This window comes from Sphaeramia orbicularis, chromosome 4, assembly GCF_902148855.1.
Source record: "Sphaeramia orbicularis chromosome 4, fSphaOr1.1, whole genome shotgun sequence".
In the NCBI taxonomy this organism is placed as follows: domain Eukaryota; kingdom Metazoa; phylum Chordata; class Actinopteri; order Kurtiformes; family Apogonidae; genus Sphaeramia; species Sphaeramia orbicularis.
Genome location: NC_043960.1, coordinates 6,098,462 through 6,125,044, shown reverse-complemented (window position 1 = coordinate 6,125,044; position 26,583 = coordinate 6,098,462). Strand labels below are relative to the sequence as shown.

General features: G+C 37.2%; 1 protein-coding gene across 1 annotated transcript; it reads left to right on the top strand.

Moving 5' to 3' along the window:
- Positions 1 to 368: 368 nt before the first annotated feature.
- On the top strand, positions 369 to 26,216 carry LOC115418288 (wiskott-Aldrich syndrome protein homolog). The gene is made up of 4 exons (XM_030132703.1): positions 369 to 468; positions 19,338 to 19,422; positions 20,872 to 21,094; positions 25,196 to 26,216. The coding sequence occupies exons 1-4, from the start codon at positions 369 to 371 to the stop codon at positions 26,060 to 26,062; spliced, it is 1,275 nt and encodes a 424-aa protein (XP_029988563.1). The 3' UTR covers positions 26,063 to 26,216.
- The last annotated feature ends 367 nt before the right edge of the window (positions 26,217 to 26,583 follow it).

Here is a 26,583-nt window from a genome sequence, read left to right as displayed (position 1 = left end):
TGGGTGATTTGTGGTGTTTGGTGAGCTTGTTGATTAAGAATGTAGGAGTAATCCTTTCGTTTGACAAAACAAGACTGAATTTGGACTGCTGACTTCTTCTCTGATACAACAAACAAAAACCATTGTTCTGGCTTCTGTACGGGCTTATGCACCAGTGCCACGTCTGCTGTCGAGGCTCAGTTTTTAGTTGATGTGTGTGGCCGTTTTCGCTCGTTTTTTTTTTTTGAGCGTCTGAATAAATACACAGTTGCGGTGTTGTACAGTATGTGTAGGAACATGTATGCATTTAGCAGTTCGCCCCGGGATGGAGGCAGCGGAGAGTGACAGCTGTTCAGAGAGCGGAGGAGAGTGGAGGTTGGGACGGCGTTATGGGCAATGACAGCCAGCAGGCTTGTGGTCGGCTCAGCCCCAGGCGCTGGACTCTTCACCCGGTGAGGCAGGAGAGGCACCAGGCTGGAGGACACCGGGGTGGAGGGGGGGGGGGCAAACACGTGAAAAACACAGGAACAAAGTCACAAACACCACTAAAGTTCAGTGTGTGCGCTCAGATTCTTTGTCAGATAAGATACAGTTGCGGAAAAAAATTATTAGACCATCAAAAGTCGCTGAACATCTATATAACTAGGGATGGGAATCGAGAACCGGTTCTTTTTGAGAACCAGATCCCAGTAGCTCGATTCCTTGGAATCGTTGCCTGCCTGCTTAACGATTCTGCTCATCGATTCCGCCTTCATTGCGCATACGCGATGACGTCACCCATACGCCGCATTGTTTTGGTCAGAACGTATTCAACATGGTGTTGAGGCAGAAAGGGTCTAAAAAGACGACACCAGGTCCAAACAGACGACACCGGGTCCACCGGATCACTGTCAAAGCTTCCATTTCTTCTAAAAGGTGGAATCCCTCTTATATGTTTCAAACATTTGTCCACAACATGTGATTCATTTACAGGAATGTCACGTACTTGATTCGCTACTTAGCGATGCTTGTGAATGTAGCGGCAGAGTGAACGCCGGGCCCAGTTCTGGTTCCGGTGCAGGCAACTAACATTGTACCCCCTCAAATACAAGTTTCTGAAGGTAGGGGAAAGGAGATGAGGTGCACAACAACGGGAGGCGAGCCGAGTGGAACCGGTTCCACATAGTGGAAATGTGGCAATAGAGGAATTAGTAAAGCATCTTACTTTCACTGCACCCACCCCCCCCCACCCGAACCGGGCCCAGCGTCATGTGTTATTATTATTTGTACATACTGTATATGTTATATTTTCTGTGCAGAGATGGAAATATAAAAGACAGTTAATGCAAACACACCAGTTTGTACTCTTTTATTCCCTCACCCAATGAGAATCAATAATAGAATCGATAAGGAATCGGATCGATAAGCAAAATCGATAATTGAATTGGAATCGTTAAATTCTTATCGAGTCCCATCCCTATATATAACATAAGGCATACTACAGAAAGTAGATTTACTCTACCTAAAGTGAAAACAAATAAATGAAAAGTACAGTGATGTTCAGAGTCATGGTGATATGAAATGCTCTGCCGGGACGAATCATTCAAAAAAATAACAAATACAAATTTAAAGAATTACTGAAGAGTATTTATTTGCAGAACAATGCTCGGTGTCTGCTAATGTTTAGTTGATTGACATTACATTAATATATAGCTGTGAAATATATCTTACCATTTACAAAGTATGCTAAAAACTACTTTTTGGGAGGTACTGTTTATTGAACTAGGTCCTGTATAACATGTATGTTGTTTTTGTTTTGTAATTGTGATGAATGTTTTTTTGGTTGTTGTTTTGTTTGATTTGTGTGTGGGCATTTTGGACGGTTGTGTATTGCAATGTAAAGACAGTTGTGATGAATGTGGACCTCAGGAAGAATAGCGATGGCCTAAGCCAAAGCCAATGGAGATCCAAATAAAGGAAATGAAAAAGTCGTCAAAAACAACGGTTATACAATCCAGTACTAACTCCTGTGTGTATCATGTGACTAAAACAGACAGAAAAGAAAACGTGGAATGCCTAGGTTCCACATACAGACCGATATGTGATCTAAAATGGGTCGGACCAGTAAGTAATGACATAGTAACCTATAAATAATGACAACTGCAAATTTTTTACTTTGTTTTAGGTTAAAAAAGTAAATTGTGTGACAAAAAAATTAACAAAAATATGAATAATATGAATGTAAAGCGCAAAAAATTACACTGTAGATATTAACAGTCAAAGGTGTTGAAGTGGTTTTAGTTCAGGTTCCACATATACAGTCGCGGAAACAATTATTAGACCATCAAAAGTCATCGAAAACAACGGTTCTGCAATCCAGTCCTAACTCCTGTGTGTATCTTGTGACTAAAACAGACAGAAAAGAAAACATGAATGTCTAAAAGTACTGTTTTTGTCAGTACAATGCCATAGATATTGATGGAAGAACTGAAGTGATTTTGGTTATTATCAAGAAAACATGTTAAATGGATAGATATCAGCTGTTAAATTAAACTACTATGACCTATTTTTGTTGTTCTCATTATATTTGTCCAAACAAATGTACCTTTAGTTGGACCAGGCATTAAAATGAACAAGAAACTGAAGAAAACAAGGGTGGTCTAATAATTTTTTTCCACAACTGTAGTTTTAAAATAAGATAACATGCAGGTACACATGCAGAGTTCTATCAGAGTATGAGTATAAAAGATTAAAACATACAATCCGAATAAAAATCGTAAGATATAAGCAGTATACAAGCAATTAAAAGACAATAGCACAGTGACTTATAATAAATATCTACAAATAAATACTTTTAAGTTTAAGTTAAGTTAGTTTATTCTTTATCCTGCTTATTTATTCTCATAGTATTTTTACTTTTTTTTTTTTTTTAAAAATGCATGATATTTAACACGGTGACAGAGAAACAGTATCTCAAGTACACCTAGTGAATTGACAGCAAAAAGTCTTTGGATCTTTGAATCTTAAGGATGTTGCACATGAGAACGATATAAACAAATACATTTATTCTGTCATTTAATGTCATTTAAACATGATGTCATACATGTACTGCAAAACCAAAGGACAACACACAATAAAATAGTCAGTATAAACATAAGTAAGTATTCATAAATACATAAGTACTTCTATAATAACCACAGACTTGATGCCTTAACATATCACACACTTATTAATGGGTCTGTACAACATTGAAACAACGAATATCATTTGGAAAGTAAGAGTTGTATTATATTCAGTATCTTCTCACATAATACACATAATAAAATCTGTGATAAAAAAAACCATACCAGTTCGAAGTCATGTGTCGAGTGTACATATCGTTAGCCTCATAGCATAATTACCTAAGTCAGGGGTGTCAAACATGCGGCCCGCCAAAGGGTCCAGTCCGGCCCTTGGAATGTTTTGCAAGTCAAAAATTCCACAGTCTTGAATTGAATTAAGCAAAAAAAAAAAAAAAAATCTTCAACGAAGTAAAAAAACAAAATCTTAAATTTAGCAAAAAATTTTGAATTAAGCAAAAAATCTTGAATTAACAACTTCAAATTTGTTTCTTTGTTTTACTGCAAAAAATAACATTAAATTATGAAAATATTTACATTTACAAACTATCCTGAAACAATAAAATGTGAATAACCTGAACAAATATGAACAACCTGAAATGTCTAAAGAAAATTCAGCACAATTTGAACTATTTTCTGCCTGTTACGCAGTGTTTACTGACTTTGTAGATCTGATCCATAATGCGCATGTAGAAATGATAAGTGAGGCAGAATGTTGTTAAATTGCATTTGTTTTTCTCAAGAAATTTCAGTTTTTTCAGATTATTCACATGTTTTTTGTTTGGATAGTTTTTAAAAGTAAGTATTTTCATAATTTAATGTTTTTTTTTTCTTTACCCTAAAACAAAGACAAAAATTTGGAGTTGTCATTATTTATATATTATTATGTTATTTTTTTTTACTGGAGATCAAATTTAGCTGAATGTGGAACTGAACTAAAATGAGTTTGACACTCCTGGCCTAAGTCATAGTTTTGGCTAAATTGTGATATCTGCATAAAATGAAACTAAAGTTGCACAGATATCACAATTTAGCCACAAATATGACTTAATGCTATGATGCTAACAAATATGTTCAGCTCATATGTACACTCTGCACATGACCTGTGACATGTCTTCACCGTGCACGACTATCAAACACCATAAAGCAGAAATGTTTTAACACAGTATTCCTCATAGATCACAGGTGTCAAACGTGCGGCCCAGGGGCCAATCCAGCCCGCCTAAGGGTCCAGTTTGGCCCTTGGGCTGAATTTGTTAAATGCAAAATTCCACTGAAGATATTAATAATCATTTAGTTCAAGTTCCACATTCAGACCAATTCAGTCTCAGGTGGGTCGTAATAACCTATAAATACTCACAACTCCAAATTTTTTCCTCTTTGTAAATGTAGATGTTTTCATGTATTTACACTAAAACAAAGTATCATATCTCAAAAATGAATAACCTGAACAAATGTGAACAATCTGAATGTCTTAAGAGAAGTACGTACAATTTTAATAATATTCTGCCTGTTACTACATGTTTTGTGTATTTGTAGATCCACTGTGATCTGTAAGTTATAGTCTGCTGTACATGTGTAAATGATGAACCGAAGCAGAATATTGTTAAAATTACACTTTTTTTTTTCAGTTGTTCATATTATTCACATTGTTGAAAGGATAGTTTGTAGATGCAAACATTTTCATCATGTAATTTTACTTTTTTCACTCTAAAACAGTGAAAAGTTAAAATGCAGATGTTTTGGAACCATGTTGTTCAGACAATGGAGAATATTTTAAATTATAAAATTCCAATGGACCCCCAGAACTATCTACCTTGGTCTAATACCTAATGACATAATTAAAAGCAAAGACACCTACTTATTTAAAATTTTAATTCTTGCCAGCAAAAGGTAGTCACAAGGAACTGGTTAAAAAGTGACCCTCTTCAACCACAACCACGGCTGGACATTATAGAGGATATATATTCCATGGAAAAATTAACATTTCAACTGAGGATTAAGATGGGAACTTTTAAGCGAAGATGGGAGAAATGGATCATATTCAAGGACACTAATTCTTGATATCAGATTGAGTATGGAAAGCAGTCAATGTATAAGGAACCAACATCCCCCTTGTTGTATTGTGTGTGTTTCCCCCCCTTTTTTTATTATTATTATTTTTTATTTATTTAGTGTTGTTACTGCACTGTTAAAGTGATTTAAAAAATTAAACTAAAGAGTATTAAAAAAAAAAACAGTGAAAAGTTTTGGAGTTGACATTATTTATATATTATTATGTTATTATTTTACTGGTTCGGCCCACCGTCAGATCAGATTTAGCTGAATGTGACCCCTGAACTAAAATGAGTTTGACACCCCTGTCATAGATGCATCGTGTTGCGTTGATTGAAAATGCAATAACACGCACAATATATAATAATATATTCACCTCATAGATTACAGTGCATTCAGTCTGTTTAATGTGGCTTTAAATTGAAAGGAGCTCAAATATTTGTCTGCGGATTAATGTTGTGGATAAATCAGTCATATGGCTCATTGTTAATACACCTCAGACTGAAGTGAACTTTAAGCACAGTGGCGTTGTCCATCTCTGTGTGTGCTGCTGTATGTTTACGTGATTCCTATGTGTTTGTTGTCTCCACTTTGTTTAGCCCCCCCCCCCCACACACACACACACACACACACTTCAGAGGAAAAAAAAACAAAAAAACGCCCCTTCGCCTCCGCGCTGAAACCAAAGTGCCATCTCCTGGTACCTTCCAAGTACTGCAGCGCACTCATTCACAGAAAAGACACCTGGTGATTTGACTGGATGAGTTTAGTTTAGTCCAACAGAATGAGCAGAATGCACATTTTCCTTCTTTTATACGGATCCTGTTTTAAGTGAAAAGGAAGTGGGCTTTCAGGAACAGCCAGTTGGACAGCCCAGCAGTGGATCTTGCCTCAAACACATTTTTTTTTTTTTTTTTCATTTTCTCCCCCTCTGTTTTCGAGTGAGCGGCTCTTAAACAGGGAGACACAGTCTTGGCTGTACTTCTGCAAAGGCTGTGTCTCTCCCCAAGGTTTGTTTGCATTTTACCGGCATCGCTCTTTACATTCACTGCCAAGCTGTGAGATCAGTGCCCACTCAGAAATACCATATGAAATGTATAATGTAAGACCGGCTATTAAAGTCTGCTAGCGTTTGGCCCCTGTCACAGAGAGGCATAGTTGTTCCGCATAACTGGTCATGCAGCAAAGGAAGGGAAGAGGAGGGGAAAGTTTGTTTCTCCATATACAGCTACTAAACCATGTTGATGACTTCTCGCCTCGTAACCATAGAAATTAAAACTGAGTAGGTGTATCGGATGTAAAGATGTTTTTGTTTTTTGACTAGTTTTATTGATCATCAAGGTCGAACATTGATCACGTACAATCATGAACACTTTTTGACAACAAAGCTCCTTTAATAATGTTAGTTAATTTACCAGTTAATTTCCAAGTAAAGGAAGAGTAAAGACGTTTTTAATCCCTTTAGATCAGGGCTGTCAAACTCATTTTCTGTCAGGTTCCACATTCAGCCCAATATGATCTCCAAGGGGTCAGACCAGTAAAATAATAACATAATAGCCTGTAAATAATGACAATTCCTAATTTTTGTTTGTTTTAGTGCAAAAAAATAACATTAAACAAGAAAAGCACTTGAGAGTGCAGATCTCCACCAAGACAGATGCCCCCCCCCCATCACCACCAAAATTGAATCATTTCTTCCTTGTGTCAGTATCAGCATTTCCTGAAAATTTCCTGAAAATCCATCCATAACTTTTTGAATTATCTTGCTAACAAATAAACAAACAAACACACAAAGCAAAGTGATCACAATAACTCCTGGTGGAGGTAATTATGAAAATATTTACTTTTTTTCTATTTTTATTTGTAATATGTATATTTATACTTTTATATAAAGACTGTCTTCGTTCCTGTTGTGCACTGAGCCATTGCGTCATAATTTCATTTTGATGCAAATCTTGATGTCAAATAAAGTATGTGTAAGTCATTTACAAACTGTACAAACAAAAAGGATGTGAATAACCTGAAAAAACTGAAATTTCTTGAGAAAAATAAGTGCAACTTTAACACTTTTGAGCCTCAACTTATCATTTATACACCTACATTATGGATCGGATCTACAAATACACAAAATATTTAGTAACAGTCAGAATATTGTTAAAATTGGGCTTAATTTTCTTTAGGCCTTTCAGGTTGTTCACATTTGTTCAGGTTATTCACATTATGTTTAAAGATACTTTGTAAATGGAAATATTTTCATGATTTAATGGGGTTTTTTTGCGCTAAAACTAACAAAATTTTGGAGTTATTACTTATGTTCATAATGTAATATAATTTTTTTCACATTGAACCAAGAAGAAAATTTGGAGTCATTATTCATAGGTTATTATTATGTTGTTATTTTACTTGACATCACGTTGTTTTTTTGGTTTCCTTCAGTTTCTTGTTCATTTTAATGCCTGGTCCAACTAAAGGTACATTTGTTTGGACAAATATAATGAGAACAACAAAAATAGGTCATAGTAGTTTAATTTCAGGGCTGATATCTATCCATTTTCCATATTTTCTTTATAATAACCAAAATCACTTCAGTTCTTCCATCAATATCTATGGCATTGTACTGACAAAAACAGTGCTTTTAGACATTCCATGTTTTCTTTTCTGTCTGTTTTAGTCACATGATACACACAGGAGTTAGGACTGGATTGCGTAACCATTGTTTTTGATGACTTTTGATGGTCTAATAATTTTTTTCCGCAACTATATGTGGAACCTAAACTAAAACCGCTTTGACACCTTTGATTGTTAATGTATCTTTAGTGTAATTTTTACACTTTACAAATTCATCCCACATAGTTGTTTAGATTATTCATATCTTTTTGTAATTTTTTTGTCATGTAATTTACTTTTTTACACTAAAACAAAGTGACAAATTTGGAACTGTCATTATTTATAGATTATTATGTCATTAATTTACTGGTCCGACCCACTTTAGATCATATTGGTCTGTATGTGGAACCTGAACTGAAATGGTTTGATCCTGGTTGTTAATATGTTCAGTGTAATTTGTGTATTTCCAAAGGGGCCGCATCAGACTCTTTGGCGGTCTGGTTTTGGCCCACGAGCCACATGTTTGACACCCCTGCTGTAGATATCTAGTATTTCATGCCTTTTTCCTCAGTGCATTTGGACGGTAAAGCGTTAGCGCTGAGCACCACTTAGTCATGTTTTATTATTCTGTCCTCATTTATATGGAATGAAGCTGCTCTAAAACATAAGAGTGAACGGCTTTATTTACAGATTCACAAGACTTTTATTTCCGTAGCCAGCTCCTCAAAAGTGGATCCAAGTAATAAAATTGCAGAGTATTAAAAAATATGAACCCATAAAGACCCAAACATCCACTTGTGACCAACATCATCTACTGATATAACAAGTTAAATAACTGTTGATCCAATAATCCTATCAGTACATGTCAATAATTGGTGTAAAATGCAGTTTCATGGTCATCAGATATGACCCATTTGGATGTTCAGAGGCTCCGTAGTTACCATGGAAACACTGTCATCTTCTACAACATTGATTCACCAGTAAAACCAGTGGAATTGGATCAATGACAGTGGATGGACACACTGGGTTCATGTTTAGTTAATGAGAGATTTTGCTGAAAAAGTCACGTTTTTCCAAATGGACCCAAATGAAAGTCTATATATGACTTCCTATCAGTGATCAGTAGTAACTGTATTGATATCTGTAACCATTTAGATGTTATAAACCATCAAAATATGGACCATTATAAGTACAGGCAAATTTTTAGTATTTCAAAAACGCATTAAAATTCAAAAATCTAAATTTCTCAAATCTGTGGATAAACTTTGTCGACATTGTTCCAAAACTCATGGAGTTGAATCAATGACAGTGAATGGAGACACTTGGTTTATGTTGTTAATAATAATAAAGTTTATTTATGTAGCACTTTTCACAGAAAGGTTTCACAAAGTGCTTTAGAATAAAATCAGAGGTAGAATACATAGACAACAGAACACACAGATAAATACATAGGTATAAAAACATACGGATACATGTAGACATAAGCATAAAAACATCAAAGCAAATGGTGATAACCCACCCACCCACCCCCCAACCAAAAGCCTGTCTAAACAAGAAGGTTTTCAGTTGTCTTTTTAAAGACTCAGTCGAGTTTTAAAGTGCAAAGTGCCGTTGTGCCATGATATTATTTATCTGAAAAGTCACTTTTTCCTCCATTTTCTCTTTTTTTGATATAATGATATTCCACTTTAATTTGAGCTTTTATGGACATCAGTTATTATCTTTATATTAAATATAGGAAAACACCTGATTTTCCCTAAAGAATGCAAAATAAAGAGCATAATATTAGAATAAATGGTAATAAATCACTTAAGAAAAGTTAAAAATAGAGAAACAGTCATTTGGGAACCACCACAAAAGTGGTACTGGGTCTGTATGGGTTAAAATAACTTCATTTATCCTGCAGTATGAAGTTATGGAATAAACCTGATGACACTTTAAAGTCATGTAAGAATACACTGCTATTTAAAAGACAGTACAAACAAATGTGAACGGACTCAAACCAATATATGGAGTAATCAGACTACTTTCATATTACTGTGTGTGTAATTTGATGATGGATTTGTATGAAGTTTAGGGTTTACATACTATACCCTGCATAGTTTAGTTCTCTGTCTTTTTTATTTCTTGGCAGAATGGTTGTACAGTGGTGAGAGTTATTTCTTGTTTTCTATTTTAATGTGATAGCTGATGATGGACATTCATGGGGTTAAGAATTTGACGCTGAAAGTAAGGAAGAGGCAGGACTAGATCAGCTTTGGCCTCTTTCTGTCCCCTTCTCAAATACATATGTGCATTGATGTTAAATTTATTGTATTTCGTTACTTTTTCTGTGATTAATGACCGTTGATGGGTGCATATGCAATTGATTTCATATATATTTATCTATCCTTTATTTAACCAGGTAAAAAAAAAGCCTTTTTCAAGAGTGACCTGGTCAAGAAAAGCAGCATAACACAGTTTCTGACAAGACAAGGCATAATCAACACACAATACAAAAACGTACAATCAATAGTTACAAAACAATCATTTGTGCAAGTTTAAACAGTTACATTGACTGAGCTCATTGATTTCACTCTCGTTTAAAATAGCTTTAAAAATCACCTGTGGTAACAAGTTCAGATGGATTTAGAGCAGTGGTTTCCAACCTTTTTTGGCTCGTGACCCCATTTCAACATCACAAATTTCAGGCGACCCCAGACATTCGAAACTGAGACATTTTTTTTGCTAAAATTAAATTTTTTTGGATCATGTAATAGTTTGCTATACTATGTTACAAATAAAGGTTAATTTTAGACAACATTTAGTCTATATAATGTGTATTATTATGGACGGAGGCAGAAAAGCCAGGTGTAGATCACTGCACAAAGGGAGAATTTGATTTTCCTTGGTCAGGATATGTACAGTCAGTCCAGCTTGGATTTACAAGGCTGACAATTAATACTGAACAAACAAGAACTCAAACTATGAATTATGAAAGAGCTGCAGCATCTGAAACTGACCACAATGAACATTTGACAGATAAACAGAACCACAGTGCTGCAGTTTCACACTCACAGTTTGTCATGTCTTTTATGGATTGAGATTGTCTCTGTCAACTCAACATATATTTTTTATTAGTAAGTTGTTTTATGTATTTATTTATTTTAAATTAATTACTAGAAATTTCAGGCGACCCCATTTGAATTCCAGGCGACCCCACGTGGGGTCCCAACCCCAAGGTTGAAAAACGCTGATTTAGATACTTGATTTAGATTCTTGCTTTTATTATTTTTGTTTTTTTACTTCAAAGTTTGAAACAAATAAACAAAACTAAACTCATATTTCAGACCATCCCTCTAAAAGTCGTAAAAAAAAAGTAAGTTTGCGGCTCAATATCAGGTCTTCTCCTTCTTTTATGAAGTGCAGAAGTCTTCTCTCAATCTTCCAAAATGCCGGTTTGAGCTAGTTTGACTAAAATAACCTGACCGTTTTTATTATTTCCCTGACTCCTGTTCCTCCTGTTCCGTATCTGCCTGTGACTCCTTGGCTCCCTCCGTCTCGGCGTTTCTGTTCAGTCACTTGTGGCGACGCGGTGGAGACTTAGACAGACACAAACAGTGACATCTGTCAGCGGCGGCGGAGTGATGGAGGGAGAAAACGGCAGACAGGAAGCCGCGGAGGGGAAAAGCTGCGTTTCATTCTCCACGTTTCACCTTCCCATTAGCCGACAGCAAGAAGCTAATGAAGGAAGCGGTATGATAATCTGTTGTTTCTGCTATTTCCTCCTTTTCCACTGTCCTGTCAGGCCTGAGGAGCCATGGGACGGTGGCAGAGCTGTCACCGATTGAACACCCAAACTGTTTTGCTCCGCTTGAAAAATATCTCATCGCCAATGTCAAGAAATAGAAGTCTGCCAGCATAAGTGTTTTGTTGATTTATTTTACATTGACATACAGTACATCTAATTTCAGATCTCACATTTAACTGCTTTGTGGCTTTGACAGCTCTTAAAGAACAGTAATATCATAACAAAGTACTTCATGGCTCACATTTCCAGTAAAATGAATGCAATATGTTTGCCAGTTTGAGAAAGACGGGGGGGGGGGGGGGGGGGGGCAGCGTATGAACTGACCTCGGAGCCAAATTTGGCACTTCTATCGTAAAAAGCCGGGTTGTTGTAAATAGTTGAATCTTAACTGCCGCGCTGAAGGGTCGCAGTGAAGAGAGGGAATGACAAATTGATAAAGCCGTGAAGTGAGGTACCATCCATTTACTGCTCCCTATGGAACTTCCTTTTAGGTAGACGGCACCAAAGCTGTAACAGAGATCAGAGGGCTGGACTTCATGACCCGGGTCTGGTTGTGTTTGGGTTCACCTTGCTTTAATAAACACCTAGGCTCACAGAGAGAGAGAGGGAGAGAGAGAGAGAGAGGGAGAGGGAGGCCCTGCTTCCACAAACACACATGAACAGTCTAAAGCAGGGGAGTCAAACATACAGCCCGTGGCCCAAAACCGGCCCACCAAAGGGTCCAGTCCGGCCCCTTTGGAAATGCAGAAACTACACTGAAGATATTAAAAGTCAGTGGTGTCAAATCAGTTAAGTTCAGGACCAGCTCCATCTAAAGTAAAACCAGTGGTTCCAGGCACAACAAACCCCGCCCCCTGCACATACTGTAGCTTATTTTGGCATCGATCCAGCTGATGTCATCATGTCTATGCGTGTGCTGATGTCAGCATTAGGGGGGGGTATTGGCAAGAATCTGGTGATACAATACAAATCACAACACTTGGATCACGATACGATATATCACGATATGTCATGATAGTGTTAAAAAGGCAATTTCTTTTTTTAAAGATTATTTCCGGGAAGGATTGAGTTATACCAGAAATATGCACAAATACTAAACACATTTTTATTTGATCGCAACAGGCTCTAATGCTATATCACAACATTTTTCTAATTCTCCTAGTTTCCAAAGGAACTACCATCTGCCTCTCAGACAGTAAAAAGTGCTTTTAGGATGCTTCAAATAACCATTATTTAATAAAACAGTGTTAAATAATAATAAAGTTAGAGACAATAAAGAAAAACAAAAAACAAAAATTAACCTCCGCCATATATGCATTTGAATAAATACCTAAAAATATTGATACAGTACTTTGTAATATCGATACAGTATTGTGAAATGAAATATTGCGATATATTGCAGAACCACTATTTTCTAACACCCCTAGTCAGCATATCAACTGCCTCTATATATGTGCCAAGTTTGAAGTAAATTGAAACAAAATTGATGTTTTTACAGACATGAAATTTCAACCATTATAAGTAAATGGGAGAAGAAAAAAGATTTAAAAATTCATAAAAAATGTAACTTTGACCTTCTTTTCTCAAAATGTAATCACATGTCACCGGGAGGAGACCTCGGGGAAGACCCAGGACACGTTGGAGAGACTATGTCTCTCGGCTGGCCTGGGAACGCCTCGGGATCCCCCCGGAAGAGCTGGAGGAGGTGTCTGGGGAGAGGGAAGTCTGGGCATCCCTGCTTAGACTGTTACCCCCGCGACCCGGCCCCGGATAAGCGGAAGAGAATGGATGGATGGATGGATGTATTCTGAGTCACTGGCAGTCTATAAACCTAATTTGGTATGAATTCAACCAATAGTTTTGCTGCTACAGACATGTGAAATTTCACCTATTATAAGTAAATGGGGAAAAAAAAAAAAAAAAAAAATTCTTAAAAATTTGTAACTTTGACCTATTTTTCTCAAATTGTAATGAGATCTATTCTTGGTCACTGGTAATCTATAAACTTAGTTTGATATGAATTCAACCAACAATTTAGCCGCTAGAGTGTAAACAAACAAACAAACCGAACCAAAAACAAAAACAATACCCCTTGCCTCCCCTTTGGGGGGGAGGGTTATAATGATGTAATAACCCATAAGTAATGACCAAACCTTTCACTTTGTTTTAGTGTAAAAAAGTGAAATTGCATGACAGAAAATTACAAAAATATGATTAATGTAAACAACCATGAACAACCTGAAATGTCGTAAAAAAGTGAAGTGCAATTTTACTCATATTCTGCCTGTTATTAAATGTTTTGTGTATTTGTAGATCCACTGTGATCTGTAAGTTGTAATGAACATGTATAAATGATAAACCGAGGCAGAATATTGGTAAAATCGCACTTATTTTTCTTAAACAACTTCATGTTATTCATATTTTTTAAAGCATAGTTTATAAATATAAACATTTTCATCATGCAATTTTACTTTTTTCACTCTAAAACCAAGACAAAACTTTGGAGTTGTCATTATTTATAGGTTATTATGATAGTATTTTACTGAACTGAATGTGGAACATGAGCTAAAATAATTGTTAATATCTCTAGTGTAATTTTGCATTTCACAAATTCATCCCACGTCCCGGATTGGACCCTTTGGAGGGGGGGTGGTTTTGGCCCCCGGGCCATATTTTTGACACCCCTGTCTTAATAGAAGTAAATGCAATTTGATCAATATTCTGCCTGTTATTAAATGTTTAGTGTGTTTGTAGATAGGCTGTGATCTGTAACATGTGTAAATGATAAACTGAGACATAATATTGTTAAAATTGCACTTATTTTTCTTAAGCCATCTCAGGTTGTTCATGCTATTCATATTTTTTAAAGCATAGTTTGTAAATATAAACATTTTCATCATGCACTTTCACTTTTTTTCATTCTAAAACCAAGACAAAACTTTGGAGTTGTCATTATTTATAGGTTATTATGATAGTATTTTTCTGGACTGAATGTGGAACATGAGCTAAAAAAATTGTTAATATTTCCAGTGTAATTTTTGCATTTCACAAATTCATCCCACGTCCCAGATTGGACCCTTCGGGGGGCCGGTTTTGGTCCACGGGCCACATGTTTGACACCCCTGTCTTAATAGGAGTAAATGCAATTTGACCAATATTCTGCCTCTTATCAAATGTGTAGAGTGTTTGTAGATCGGCTGTGATCTGTAACGTGTAAATGATAAACTGAGACATAATATTGTTAAAATTGCATTTATTTTTCTTAAGCCATCTCAGGCTGTTCATATTTTTTAAAGGATAGTTTGTAAATATAAACATTTTCATCATGTACTATTACTTTTTTCACTCTATAACCAAGACCAAACTTTGGACTTGTTATTATTTATTCATTATTGTGTTCTTATTTCCCTGCTCCGGCCCAGTTGAGACCACCTCGGGCCCCCGAACGTGGCCCCTGGTCTAAATAACCTCATGCTTTATGACCAGACAGCGCCGGCGTTGTAGCGTTTCCGTGGCATATTGCCGTCCAAAGCCCACCTTCCCCAGTGTCTCACAGGTGCATCTCCGCTCCGCCGGCCCGCTTTGGCTGCCCGGCACGACGGCCCGGCCCCAGATTTACTGCCCTGACACAGGAATCCATTAAAGGCTGTTTAGGGATCCCAGGCCCGAGCCCCTCTGAAATCTCTTTCATTATGGCTCCAAGCTACCATGGAAGGGGAGCGGGTCGGCCAATCAGCAGCGGCGCCACATGTGTTCGTGTTTAGCCCGATGGCTGAGAGGCTTAAGTGGCTACTGCACACATCTCCTCCACTGACTTTTATGGACAAAATGGCACTTTAACTCTTTGTGTTATTTTGTAATAGGGTGTGTATGTGACTGTGTGTGTACGTGTGTGTGTGTGTACATGTGTGTACGTGTGTGTGTGTGTGTGTGTGTGTGTGTGCGTCCTCCACCGGCCGAACACAAGCCCTAAATGAGGCCAGGCCAGCCACACGTTACATTCCGCCTGTCTGGCTGGCACTGCGTCGGCTAATCAAGACCGGCCGGTTCACCGTTCCAATACTGACCCCCTCCCCCTCATTCCCATCATTCTTTGGGGCTTTTTTGAGGAATCTTTCCTCACTTCACCAAATTTCCTTCCTTCCTTCCTTCCTTCTTTTTTTTTTTTTCTTCCATTCATTCACTTCTTGTTTTGTTTTGTTTTTTGTGTCTTTCTTCCTTGTGTTTCAGGTTTGACTTTTTTTTATCTTCTGACTGTTCTTCACCTTTGCGATCCTGACTTTTCCCACCCGCAAAAAACCACAACAGTGACACACAAACACACCGCTGTCTTCCATTCTTAAACACTCTGCTCCCTTTTATGGCTGTAAAGGGCCTCTTCCTCAGTGTTGAGCTTTGATAATGTGGCAAAGTGAGTTTACAGAGAAGCATGTAGAGTGGGTGAAATCAAACTTAGGAGGAAAAGCATTTTATTACCCCCCAAAAACTTACAAATACAAACATACAGTCGCAGAAAGAACTATTAGACCACCCCTCGTTTAAAATGTACTACCCTCTGGAGTCATTTGGGATGAAAATATTTTGGCATTGGACATTTTTTTCCTGAATGATTCAAGAGGGTAATACATTTTTTTCCACAGTTTTCTGATTATTTATTAGGAAAATGAAAATACATAATTAAGCAGGTAATATCAGGGTGGATCACATTGTTTCTATGCTTGTAAATGGATACTGTTATATCTGTTTGGAATGAGGGGGGACCCCAGGAAGAGTAGCTGATGTCCTGCGTCAGCTAATGGGGATCCTAATAAATAAATAAATAAATAAAATTAGAATTCTAAACCTTATCGAGAGAGACTTTGTTGCAAAAAACACAGCAATAACACTGGCAAAATGATGGCCAGAGGAAGAGGAAAAATGGTCTCAAATGGACAAAAATGTCCATCAGAGTTTCGTTTTTCCAGCTAAATGTTTAATACTGTACATTCTGAAGGCATGTAATAGTTAATTTTTGGAATATATAGTCATCACATGCAGTCATGGAAAAAATTATTAGACCACCCCTTGTTTTCTTCAGTTTCTGGTTCATTTTAATGCCTGGTCCAACTAAAGGTACATTTGTTTGGACAAATATACTGATAACAACACAAAATAGCTCATAGTAGTTTAATTCCAGAGCTGATATCTATCCATTTAACATGTTTTCTTGATAAAAACCAAAATCACTTCAGTTCTTCCATCAATATCTATGGCATTGTACTGACAAAAACAGTGCTTTTAGACATTCCATGTTTTCTTTTCTGTCTGTTTTAGTCACATGATACACACAGGAGTTAGGACTGGATTGCATTTTGATGATTTTTCATGGTCTAATAATTTTTTCCACGACTGCAGAAACAAGGAAAATGGTTTGAGACTAAAGCAGTTTTGCTGGTACATGAAAATACATTTGGCAAATACTTCCCATCAGTGGTGTACTGTACAGCATAGTACATGTACTTACTAATAATACATATACCAGTACTCCTTTACATTTCACTGGGAAAAAAACTATAATAATAATAATAATAATAATAATAATAATAATAATAATAATAACCAAACATCACTTCACTTCTTACATCAGTAGCTATGGCATTGTACTGACAAAAACAGTGCTTTTAATTCAATTCAACTTTATTTATAGTGCACATTTTATGCATAAGGCAGACTCAGTGTGCTTCACAACAAGTATATAACATTAAAAAAAAAACAATCATGAAAAATTGCAAGTAAACAATCATATGCACACACATACGACTCAACAGAACACTGTCGAAAAAAGGTACGTTTTTAACCTGTTTTTAAAAATGGCTACTGATGTGGCAAGTGGGTTTTAGACGTTCCATGTTTTCTTTTCTGTCTGTTTTAGTCACATGATACACACAGGAGTCAGGACTGGATTGCATAACCATTGTTTTCGATAACTTTTGATGGTCTAATAATTTTTTCCATGACTTGTATATTGATGTCACCTCCTCCAGTCCTTACGTTTGTGTAAACTGAATAACGCTGCAGATATGATCGTACGCTGTCGGTGGAAATTATGTTTTCATCGGGGTTTGTCTGTTAGCAAGATAACTCAAAACGTTATGGGCAGATTTGGATGGAATTTTCAGGAAATGTTGATACTGGCACAAGGAACAAATGATTCAATTTTGGTGGTGATTCGAGGGGGAGGACTGATCTGCCTTGGCGGAGGTCTGTGCTCTCCGAGTGCTTTTCTAGTTCTGCACATACTGTCTGATGCAGTGGTTCCCAACCTTTTTTGGTTCTTGACCCCATTTAACATCATAAATTTCTGGCGACCCCAGACTTTCAAAACTGAGACTTTTTTTTTGCTAAAATTAATTTGTTTTTGATCATGTAATAATTTGCTATACTATGTTGCAAATAAATGTTAATTTTAGACAACATTTAGTCTATATAATGTATATTATTATGGACGGAGGCAGAAAAGCCAGGTGTAGATTACTGCAGATTAGATTTCCTTGGTCAGGATATGTACAGTCAGTCCAGCTTGGATTTACAATTAATACTGAACAAACAATAACTCAAACTATGAATTATGAATTATGAAAGAGCTGCAGCATCTGAAACTGACCACAATGAACATTTGACAGATAAACAGAACCACAGTGCTGCAGTTTCAGCTTACGTACGTATATGTATAGTATTATGTATTGTGTATGTATTTATGTATGTGATTGTCTCTCTCAACTCACCATATATTTTTTATTTTTATTAGTAAGTTTTTATTTTTATCAATTACTAGAAATTTCAGGCGACCCCATTTGAATTCCAGGCGACCCCATGTGGGGTCCCGACCCCAAGGTTGAAAAACACTGGTCTAATGACTGCACTTCTGGTTAGATACCAAACTGCCTTTCGTTACCTTGTACCTGCACGTGTGTAATAATGACGTTAAAGCTGAATCTAATCTAATCACATACAAGACGAAGAGGCAGATCAGTGATTTGCAAGAAGACGAATATCAATATGTAAGGAAGCAAATGGGTGAAATGAAACGGCTGTTAATGAGAAAGTGAAAGATGGTGTTAATACAAGTCAACATGCGCACACACACACACAGGCAGAGGGGAACATGTGCGTTGTAGTGGAAGGCATGTTAATAAGTGGCCCGGGGCAGATTCAGGCTCCCATGGGGAGAGTCCTGCCCTGCTCTGTAAAGTTTCTGTCTCTTCTTTAACCCGCCCATTAAACATGGTACACAGGTGGCTTATTAAAACCCACTGTGTCAGACAAGTACAGCACACACCGATCATTCACAACGCCACGGTGACAAATACCATCACACGCATCGGCGTCGTTAGCAACATGACTAATGCGCTAACCCATATCTGAAGTTGGCGCAGGCCTCGTACTTCACGCATTAATGCTGAGTTTGAGAAAATACTGCAGGGGATCTTAAAGATTTTTATCCCTAGACCCAAATTTGACAAATTTAGCCCCCCCTAACCCCCCCCCCCCCCCCCCCCCCCCAACAGCCCTCCCCCTCCCTTAGGGTCCAGGCTCATTAAAACAAGCGAGTACTGCTGTCTTATTACAGGACCCACCAGAAACAGACCTGCATCTTTTTTGTCAGGTCCCAAGTTGTAGTTTACATATGGCAGCGAGCGCAAATACAATATAATGTCTGCGCTTAATGATTACCCAGAGCCTCGGACCTTAAAGCTGCAGCCCCTGAGCCCACGTTAAGGTTTGATCATTTTATGGTCAGTGTGTAACTCTGCTTTTCTCACCAACAGCAGAACTTCAACAAGTCTCCATGAGCATGGGCCTTCGAGATCACGGCTACGGGTTGGACGATGACGAGCTGGACAGCGCCAGCAAGTACGCACCCCCAGTGTTCTGACCTGTTGTGGTGAAGGATTATGGGAGTTCTGTCAGTTTTACGTTGATTTGTCTATGAGTGTTACATAAGTCAGGGTTTCATTACTTTAGTTGCGTGGTTCAATAAAGTTGACACGGTGAAAAGTGCCTCTCCATGCAGTTTCTGTAGCTTATGATAATACTGCCCCCATGTGGAAATATCAAGTAATAGCATTAGTTAATAGACAGTTGTCAGTCACGTTTAACCCTTAAAGACCCAGTGCTACTTTTGCTGCACTTCCCAAATTATTTTTTTTTCTATTTAACATTTCTTAAGTGATTTATCTCCATTTATTATTATATAATCCTCTGTATTTTGCATGTTTTAGTGGAAATCATGCATTTTCCTATGTTTAATTTACTTATCAAATAGATGTTCATAAACCTCAGGTGAAAGTTGAGGTGAATTATATCAGAAACACAGAAAACAGAAGAAAAGGTGACTTTTTCAGCAAAGAAATCAATAACTGAACGTAAAAACAAGCCTCTGTCCATGGGTTTTACAACCCTTTTTTGTTCATTTTTATTCATTTCACTTTTATTCGTTTTTGTTCATTTTGACACTTATTTTGTTTATTTTTCTCCTTTTTGTCGCACATTTCTTTTTTTTTTTCAGTTTTGTTCAGTTTGTGGCTGATTTTGTTCATGTTATTTATTTTTTGGTTGATTTATTATTAATTTCTGTTCATTTTATTGATCACTTTGGCTGTTTTTGTTAATTCTGTTACTTTTAACCTTTAAGATTGAAGTTGTGATTACTTATGTCAGAAACAGAAAACTGAAGTAAAAGTGACTTTTTCAGCAAAGAAATCAATAACCAAAGGTAAAAACAAACCACTATCCATTGGTTTCACAACTGTATTTTGTTCATTTTTATTCATTTTGTTCATTTTTATTCATTTTACTTTTATTTATTCGTTTTTGTTCATTTTGTCAATTATTTTGTTTATTTTTGTTGCACATTTTATCTTAATTGTTTCAATTTTGTTCAGTTTATGACTTTTTCAGCAAAGACATGAATAAGTGAACATAAAAACAAGTCTCCACCCGCTGTCATTTGTCAAACTTCATGGATTTTACAACCTTATTTTGTTAATTTTTATTCATTTTACTTGGTATTTATATGTTTGTGTTGATTTTGTTACTTATTTTGTTTATGTTTCTACATTTTGTTGCACATTTTATAAATTTTTTTTTTCAATTTTGTTAAGTCTGTGGCTTATTTTGTTATTTTACACCAATTATTTATGTGTAATGATAGAATTATTTGATCAGAAGTTATTAAACATACTAGATCAGTAGATGTTTTTGGTCACCAGTGACTATTTTATGGGTCTTTATTGGTTCATAAATAGATTTTCAAGCTTGACGTTACCTTTAACTGTATTCGACTCTTTTTTTCTTTTGCAGGATCTCATCAGAGGACAGCGGAGACGTCCCCTCCAACATCGAGGACAGCGACGACTCGTACTCGCTGGATCTGGACATGGACTCGTCCAGCACCGGCCAGATGAACCTGCTGGAGGAGATCCTGGACTCACTGAACACCACCACGGTGGAGCAGGGGAAACTCAGCGCCGCCAAGAGCCTGGACTTCTTCAGGTCCATGGAAGATCTGGACTACACGACCCCGGTACGAAGGAGAGCATCAGATCAGTCAGCGCTGACTCAGGAGAACAGAGACGTCAAACAGGATGGAGTTTGGACGTTTTCACCAGTTTTTATTCTCATTTGGTCTTTAGTCTGTTTAGTCTCTGAGTTCAGTTTAGAGTTATTTTATAATAATAATAATAATAATAATAATACATTTTGTTCATAGGCGCCTTTCTTGGCACTCAAGGACACCGTACAGTAAACAGGAGAGTATAAAACAAGCAATAAAACAGTGAAAACCAAAAGGCAGGTTAAAAATTGGACAATGCAATATATTATAAGACAAAGTAAGTAACTTTAGTGTTGTTTTTAGGAAGTGTTTCGTAAGTTTTTTCATTTCATTTTAGCATAATTTTTCTGGTATTATGGTCAAAGCTGGATTTATAGAAGCTGAAAATCCTAATTTCAGCTTCTATAAATGTATAAACTTTATTCTTCTATTATCATTGCTCAATCACCAGCAGATCCACTTCTGTTTCATTTTACGTTATATTTCAGTATTTTTTTTTTAATTTATTTTTTTTTATTTTACCTTTATTTAACCAGGAAAACCTCATTGAGATTAAGAATCTCTTTTTCAAGAGTGTCCTTTTTCAAGAGTATCCATTATAATGTTTAATTTGACTGTTTTTAAGAACTGTCCTCATCGTGTTAACTTAGTGTTACAAATAACAGTTTAATTGATGATTTTCTCAACTCATCAATGAACTTTTTGAACTACAAAGTGTCAGAAAAATGGTTAAAAAAAACAAAAAAAGTGGTCAGTGCTTCCTAAAGACCAACTTATCGCCTTCAGTAACCCAAAGATGTTGAGTTTAATGTCACTGAAGAGAAAAGAAAAGAAACCAGAAAATATTGAACTCTTCAACCAGAGAATGAGATTTTTTTTTCCCTTAGAAAATTACTCAAACTGATAATTGGTAATAACAGAAAACAAACTTAGATTGGTTGTTGCTGCTCTAATTGCAGATCCCGATGCTTAAAGTACTGAAATCACAAAAAAAAGTCTGTTAAAAATCCTTATAGGGTGGACTTAACTAAACAAATACAACATGTTTATAGGCTCAACTTCAATACTTTAAGCACCAGGGTCTTCAATTTCAGTCACAATATATATTTTAAGGGTTATTTTAATTATGGCCTTACCTTGGGACCACTAATTATTTATAAATTACCCTCATGTCTGTTTTATTTCTGCACTGAAAAAGCAAATCCTGTTTCTACTTGGATTTTCTCAGACCGCGACCCACAGAAAACTGTTAAAAGATAGAAAAACCTGAACTGTTACTGTCATGCATTAATCTGACCATCCATCAGATTCTGCTCTTCTGATGGATTCAACATAATTCTTCTAGTGAATGTGTTTCTGTTCAGTATCATGGCATGAGAAACAGATTAAACAGATGAACAAGAGGAAACAGATGATTTTGCAAATCAGAGATGCTGATTCCCAAAAGGCTAGTTTTATGATAGCACCTCTTGCTGAAATAGTGGAGTTAATCTGTGACGGAACTTTAACCCTTTCATGCATAGTGGTCACTACAGTGGACAGCTGTTCAAAGGTGTTCTCTTGTATATTCATGGGTTTTATTGGTTTAGTTCCATATCAGCCAACACAGTGGACACTTATGCATCATCCCATACACTATAATTCATACCATCACTGTAACTTTGCAGATCTAGATAAACCTGATCTGCACTAACATGTTTGAACGTAAAAAAAAAAAATCCTAATGTTATTATTATTTTTTTTTTTTTGCATATCATCTCTGTGAAGTGAGTAATAACTAGTGTTAGAGTATATTAAAATGTAAAAAAAAAAAAAAAAAAAACATCAGATTAACAGCTTTAAAAATGTTTTTATTTCATAGTTCACACACAGTATATCAGTAAATACATGTTTCTTTGCTTCTAAAATCAAACGCATGGTGTCCAGCTGAGTGGACATTTTTGTAACTCCATGAAAAATAGGTTCATAAAAAAATTCAAATTGGTTTTTTTTGTTGTTGTTTTTTTCATGCCTAAAGAGGAATAAAAACACTCAGGAAACAAAAATCTTGATTATGGTTCTCATAATTCATGCATGAAAGGGTTAACTTTAGACACAGAAGATTTACCCGAGATTAAAATCAGATGACTTACACTATAACACTGCACTGTAGAGTAACTATGACAAATGACGAACAATAACGACAAATGTTATAATGTAGTTTTATGTTGGGATAAATATCATTGCATCGGTTAGTTTGGTTTAAATTGTTATCTTTGTTTCCAAAATGCCTCAGAGATGGTTTTGACTTAATTTTTCTCAACATTGATTTTCTTTGTTTTGTTTTGTTTTTTTAATCCATAACTGATTTTAAATGTTCTACCTCTAAATTTCTAAACTATTTCTCATGCTCTGACTGTAAATAATTTTCTAACCATCTACTTTCTTCACATCTCCCATTAAACTTTAAGGAAATATTGATGTTGCGCTAGATTAAAGCCACAGATGGCTTACATTATATGGACAAAAGTATGTGGACACGTTGAATTCAGGTGTTTCTTTTCTAACAGGGGTCTGAGATGCAAAACAATAATGACTAATGTCATAATATAGTTTTATATTGGGTTAAATATTGATGTTTTTCCCTCAAATCCTCATGAACAGTACATCTTGCAGCTGTAGACATGATGTGTCCCAATATTTATGTCCATATAGTTTAAAAACATCAATATTTCCTTAAAGTTTAGTGAGACATTTTTCTTCCCAAGTAAAATGTGTAGAAAGTAGATGGTTAGTTATAAATAATATATATATTTACAGTCAGAATATGAAAAATATTTTAGAAATTTAGAGATAGAACATTTAAAATCATAGTCATGGATTTAAAAACAAAGTAAATCAGTGAGGGCAGGGTTGATCAAGGTCTTTTTTATTAAGGTTTTAAAAAATATAAATACAGTTACATTTACTGTACAAACTTTTTTTCCTTTTTTTTCCCAGAAACGTTACAACTTCCAGAGATTACAAAAAAACCAGAAAGTTAGAGAAAAACATACATACACACATACATATTGCATATATACATATACTTGTACACTACACTCTTCAAATTAATCTCATTTGCATTTATAGTTTCAAAGTGAGCTAAGAAATGTTGCATCAGAGAACTTCTGAACGGACCCTTTAACCATAAAGTGACTCTTTTCCAGGTGGACATCATACATGACCTCTTTGACCCAGTGACCGTCCACAGGTGGCTTTGGGTCCTTCCATTTTAGCAACATCATCCTTCTATCTATGAGAGTACAGAAAACTGTCATGTTAGCTTCTACTGTAGTCAGGCTGACCTCTCTTTGGGTCACTCCAAAAACAAAATTAACGTGGAAAGAAATGAAGTCAAAACCATCTCTGAAGCATTTTGGAAACAAAGATAACAATTTAACCAAACTAACCAATGATTTTCATCCCAATATAAAACCATATTCTGACATTAGTCATTATTGTTTTGTATTTTGTTGTTGTTTTGAATTCAACGTGTCCACATACTTTTGTCCATATAGTGTATGTGGTTATTACAGGTAGAACTAGAAGCACTCGGAGAGCGCAGACCTCCGCCAAGGCTGATCAGTGCCCCCCCGTGGGCCCCCCCACGCCAAGGAGGTTATGTTTTTGCCAGGGTTTGTTTGTCTGTCTGTCTGTTTGTTTGTTTGTCTGTCCGTTAGTGTGCAACATAACTCCAAAAGTTATGGACAGATTTTGATGAAATTTTCTGGTCTGCGCCCCCCCGTGGGCCCCCCCACCCCCGATCACCACCAAAATTTAATCATTTCTTCCTTATCCCATTTCCAACAAACCCTGAAAATTTCATCAAAATCTGTCCATTACTTTTTGAGTTATGTTGCACACTAACGGACAGACAAACAAACAAACAGACAAACAAACAAACCCTGGCAAAAACATAACCTCCTTGGCGGAGGTAACTAGTTCTGTTTTCTGAAAGTGGTGTTCAGTAGAACCTGTTTCCTCTTAATAGAATCCTTCTGCATCCCATCTGTGTTCATCTAATGGTATTTTCCTGTTCATGTCACCCAGATCAAGCCCACACCTTCCAGTGAGTCGAAACCCACAGATGAGAGCGGCGGGGGTGGAGGGGGAGGGGGAGGGGGCGGGGACCAAACCGGGTGGAACATGGGCCAAGACGACAGCGCCGTCCACGGCAAACACCTGCCGCCGTCCCCCCGCCGCCAGCCCACCAAGAGCAGCCTGAAGGTGGCGAAGAAACCAGCGGCAACTCCCCCGGTGCCCATCACCGCCCCCCCACCCCCACAGAAGGACAGTGACGCCCTCAAGTTCCAGTCCCTCCCCCAGCGGCCCAGTTATGACCCCCCGCCGCCTCCACCCACGGGGCGACACTTCACAAACCGCTTCTCCTACTCGCCCTTAATGTCCCGCAGAGTTACCCCCCCACCATCTCCGACTCTGCCCCCGGCGTCCGCGTCTCATCCGGACCCCTCCCCTGCGCCCACGGGCCGGACTCGGACCGTCTCAGACCCCCAGACCGGCGCCGAACCTCCTCAGGCCTCCAACCAGACTGCGTCCACCAGCATCCTGAGGAGGAAGGTGCTGTCCAAGGAGACGGTGAGGCAGTACCAGGAGAAGGCTCTGCACCGGCAGGGCAGCAAGGAGGGCGGGGGGGGCAGGGGGGGCCCGTCCAGGAACAGTCACTCAGCTATGCAGGTCCCGTGGGAGAAGGAGGTGTCCAAAGAGGGTCTCCTGGGGCTCAGCCTGTGTCTGGGTCAGGGGAAAAGCTCTGGGGCTCCCGGTGTCCCGGATCAAGGCCTCCTGGAGGAGATTGAGTCCATGTGTTGCCTGGGCTCCGGCCTCCAAACCGGCCTCCAGCTCTCACAAGTTCACATCAACAACAGCCGCCAGGTCCAGAGCAAAGCCTCCGACGAGTAACACGACAGACCGGGCTCCGACCGAATGGGTTCCTCTCAAAGTCGTTCACTGAGTTTCTGTTCTTAAATCGAGTATCAATCTCAGAGGAAACGACAGTCTAGAGCGGGGGTGTCAAACATACGACCTGTGAGCCAAAACCGGCCCACCAAGGGGTCCACTCCAGCCCATGGGATGGATTTGTGAAATGCAAAAAATACACTGAAGATGTTAACAATCATTTTAGTTCAGGCTCCACATTTACCCAATTCAATCTCAAGGGGATCAGACATTTAAAATACTATCAGAATGACCATAAATAATGACAATAATGAGCTTTTTTCTCTGTGTTTTAGTGTAAAAAAAAAAGTTAAATTACATAAAAATGTTTCCATTTACAAACTATTCTTTTTAAAAAATATGAATAACTTCAATAAATATGAACAACCTGAAACATCTTAAGAGAAGTAAGTGTAATTTTAACAATATTCTGCCTTTTACTAAATGTTTTGTGTATTTGTAGATCCACCGGGATCTATAAGTTG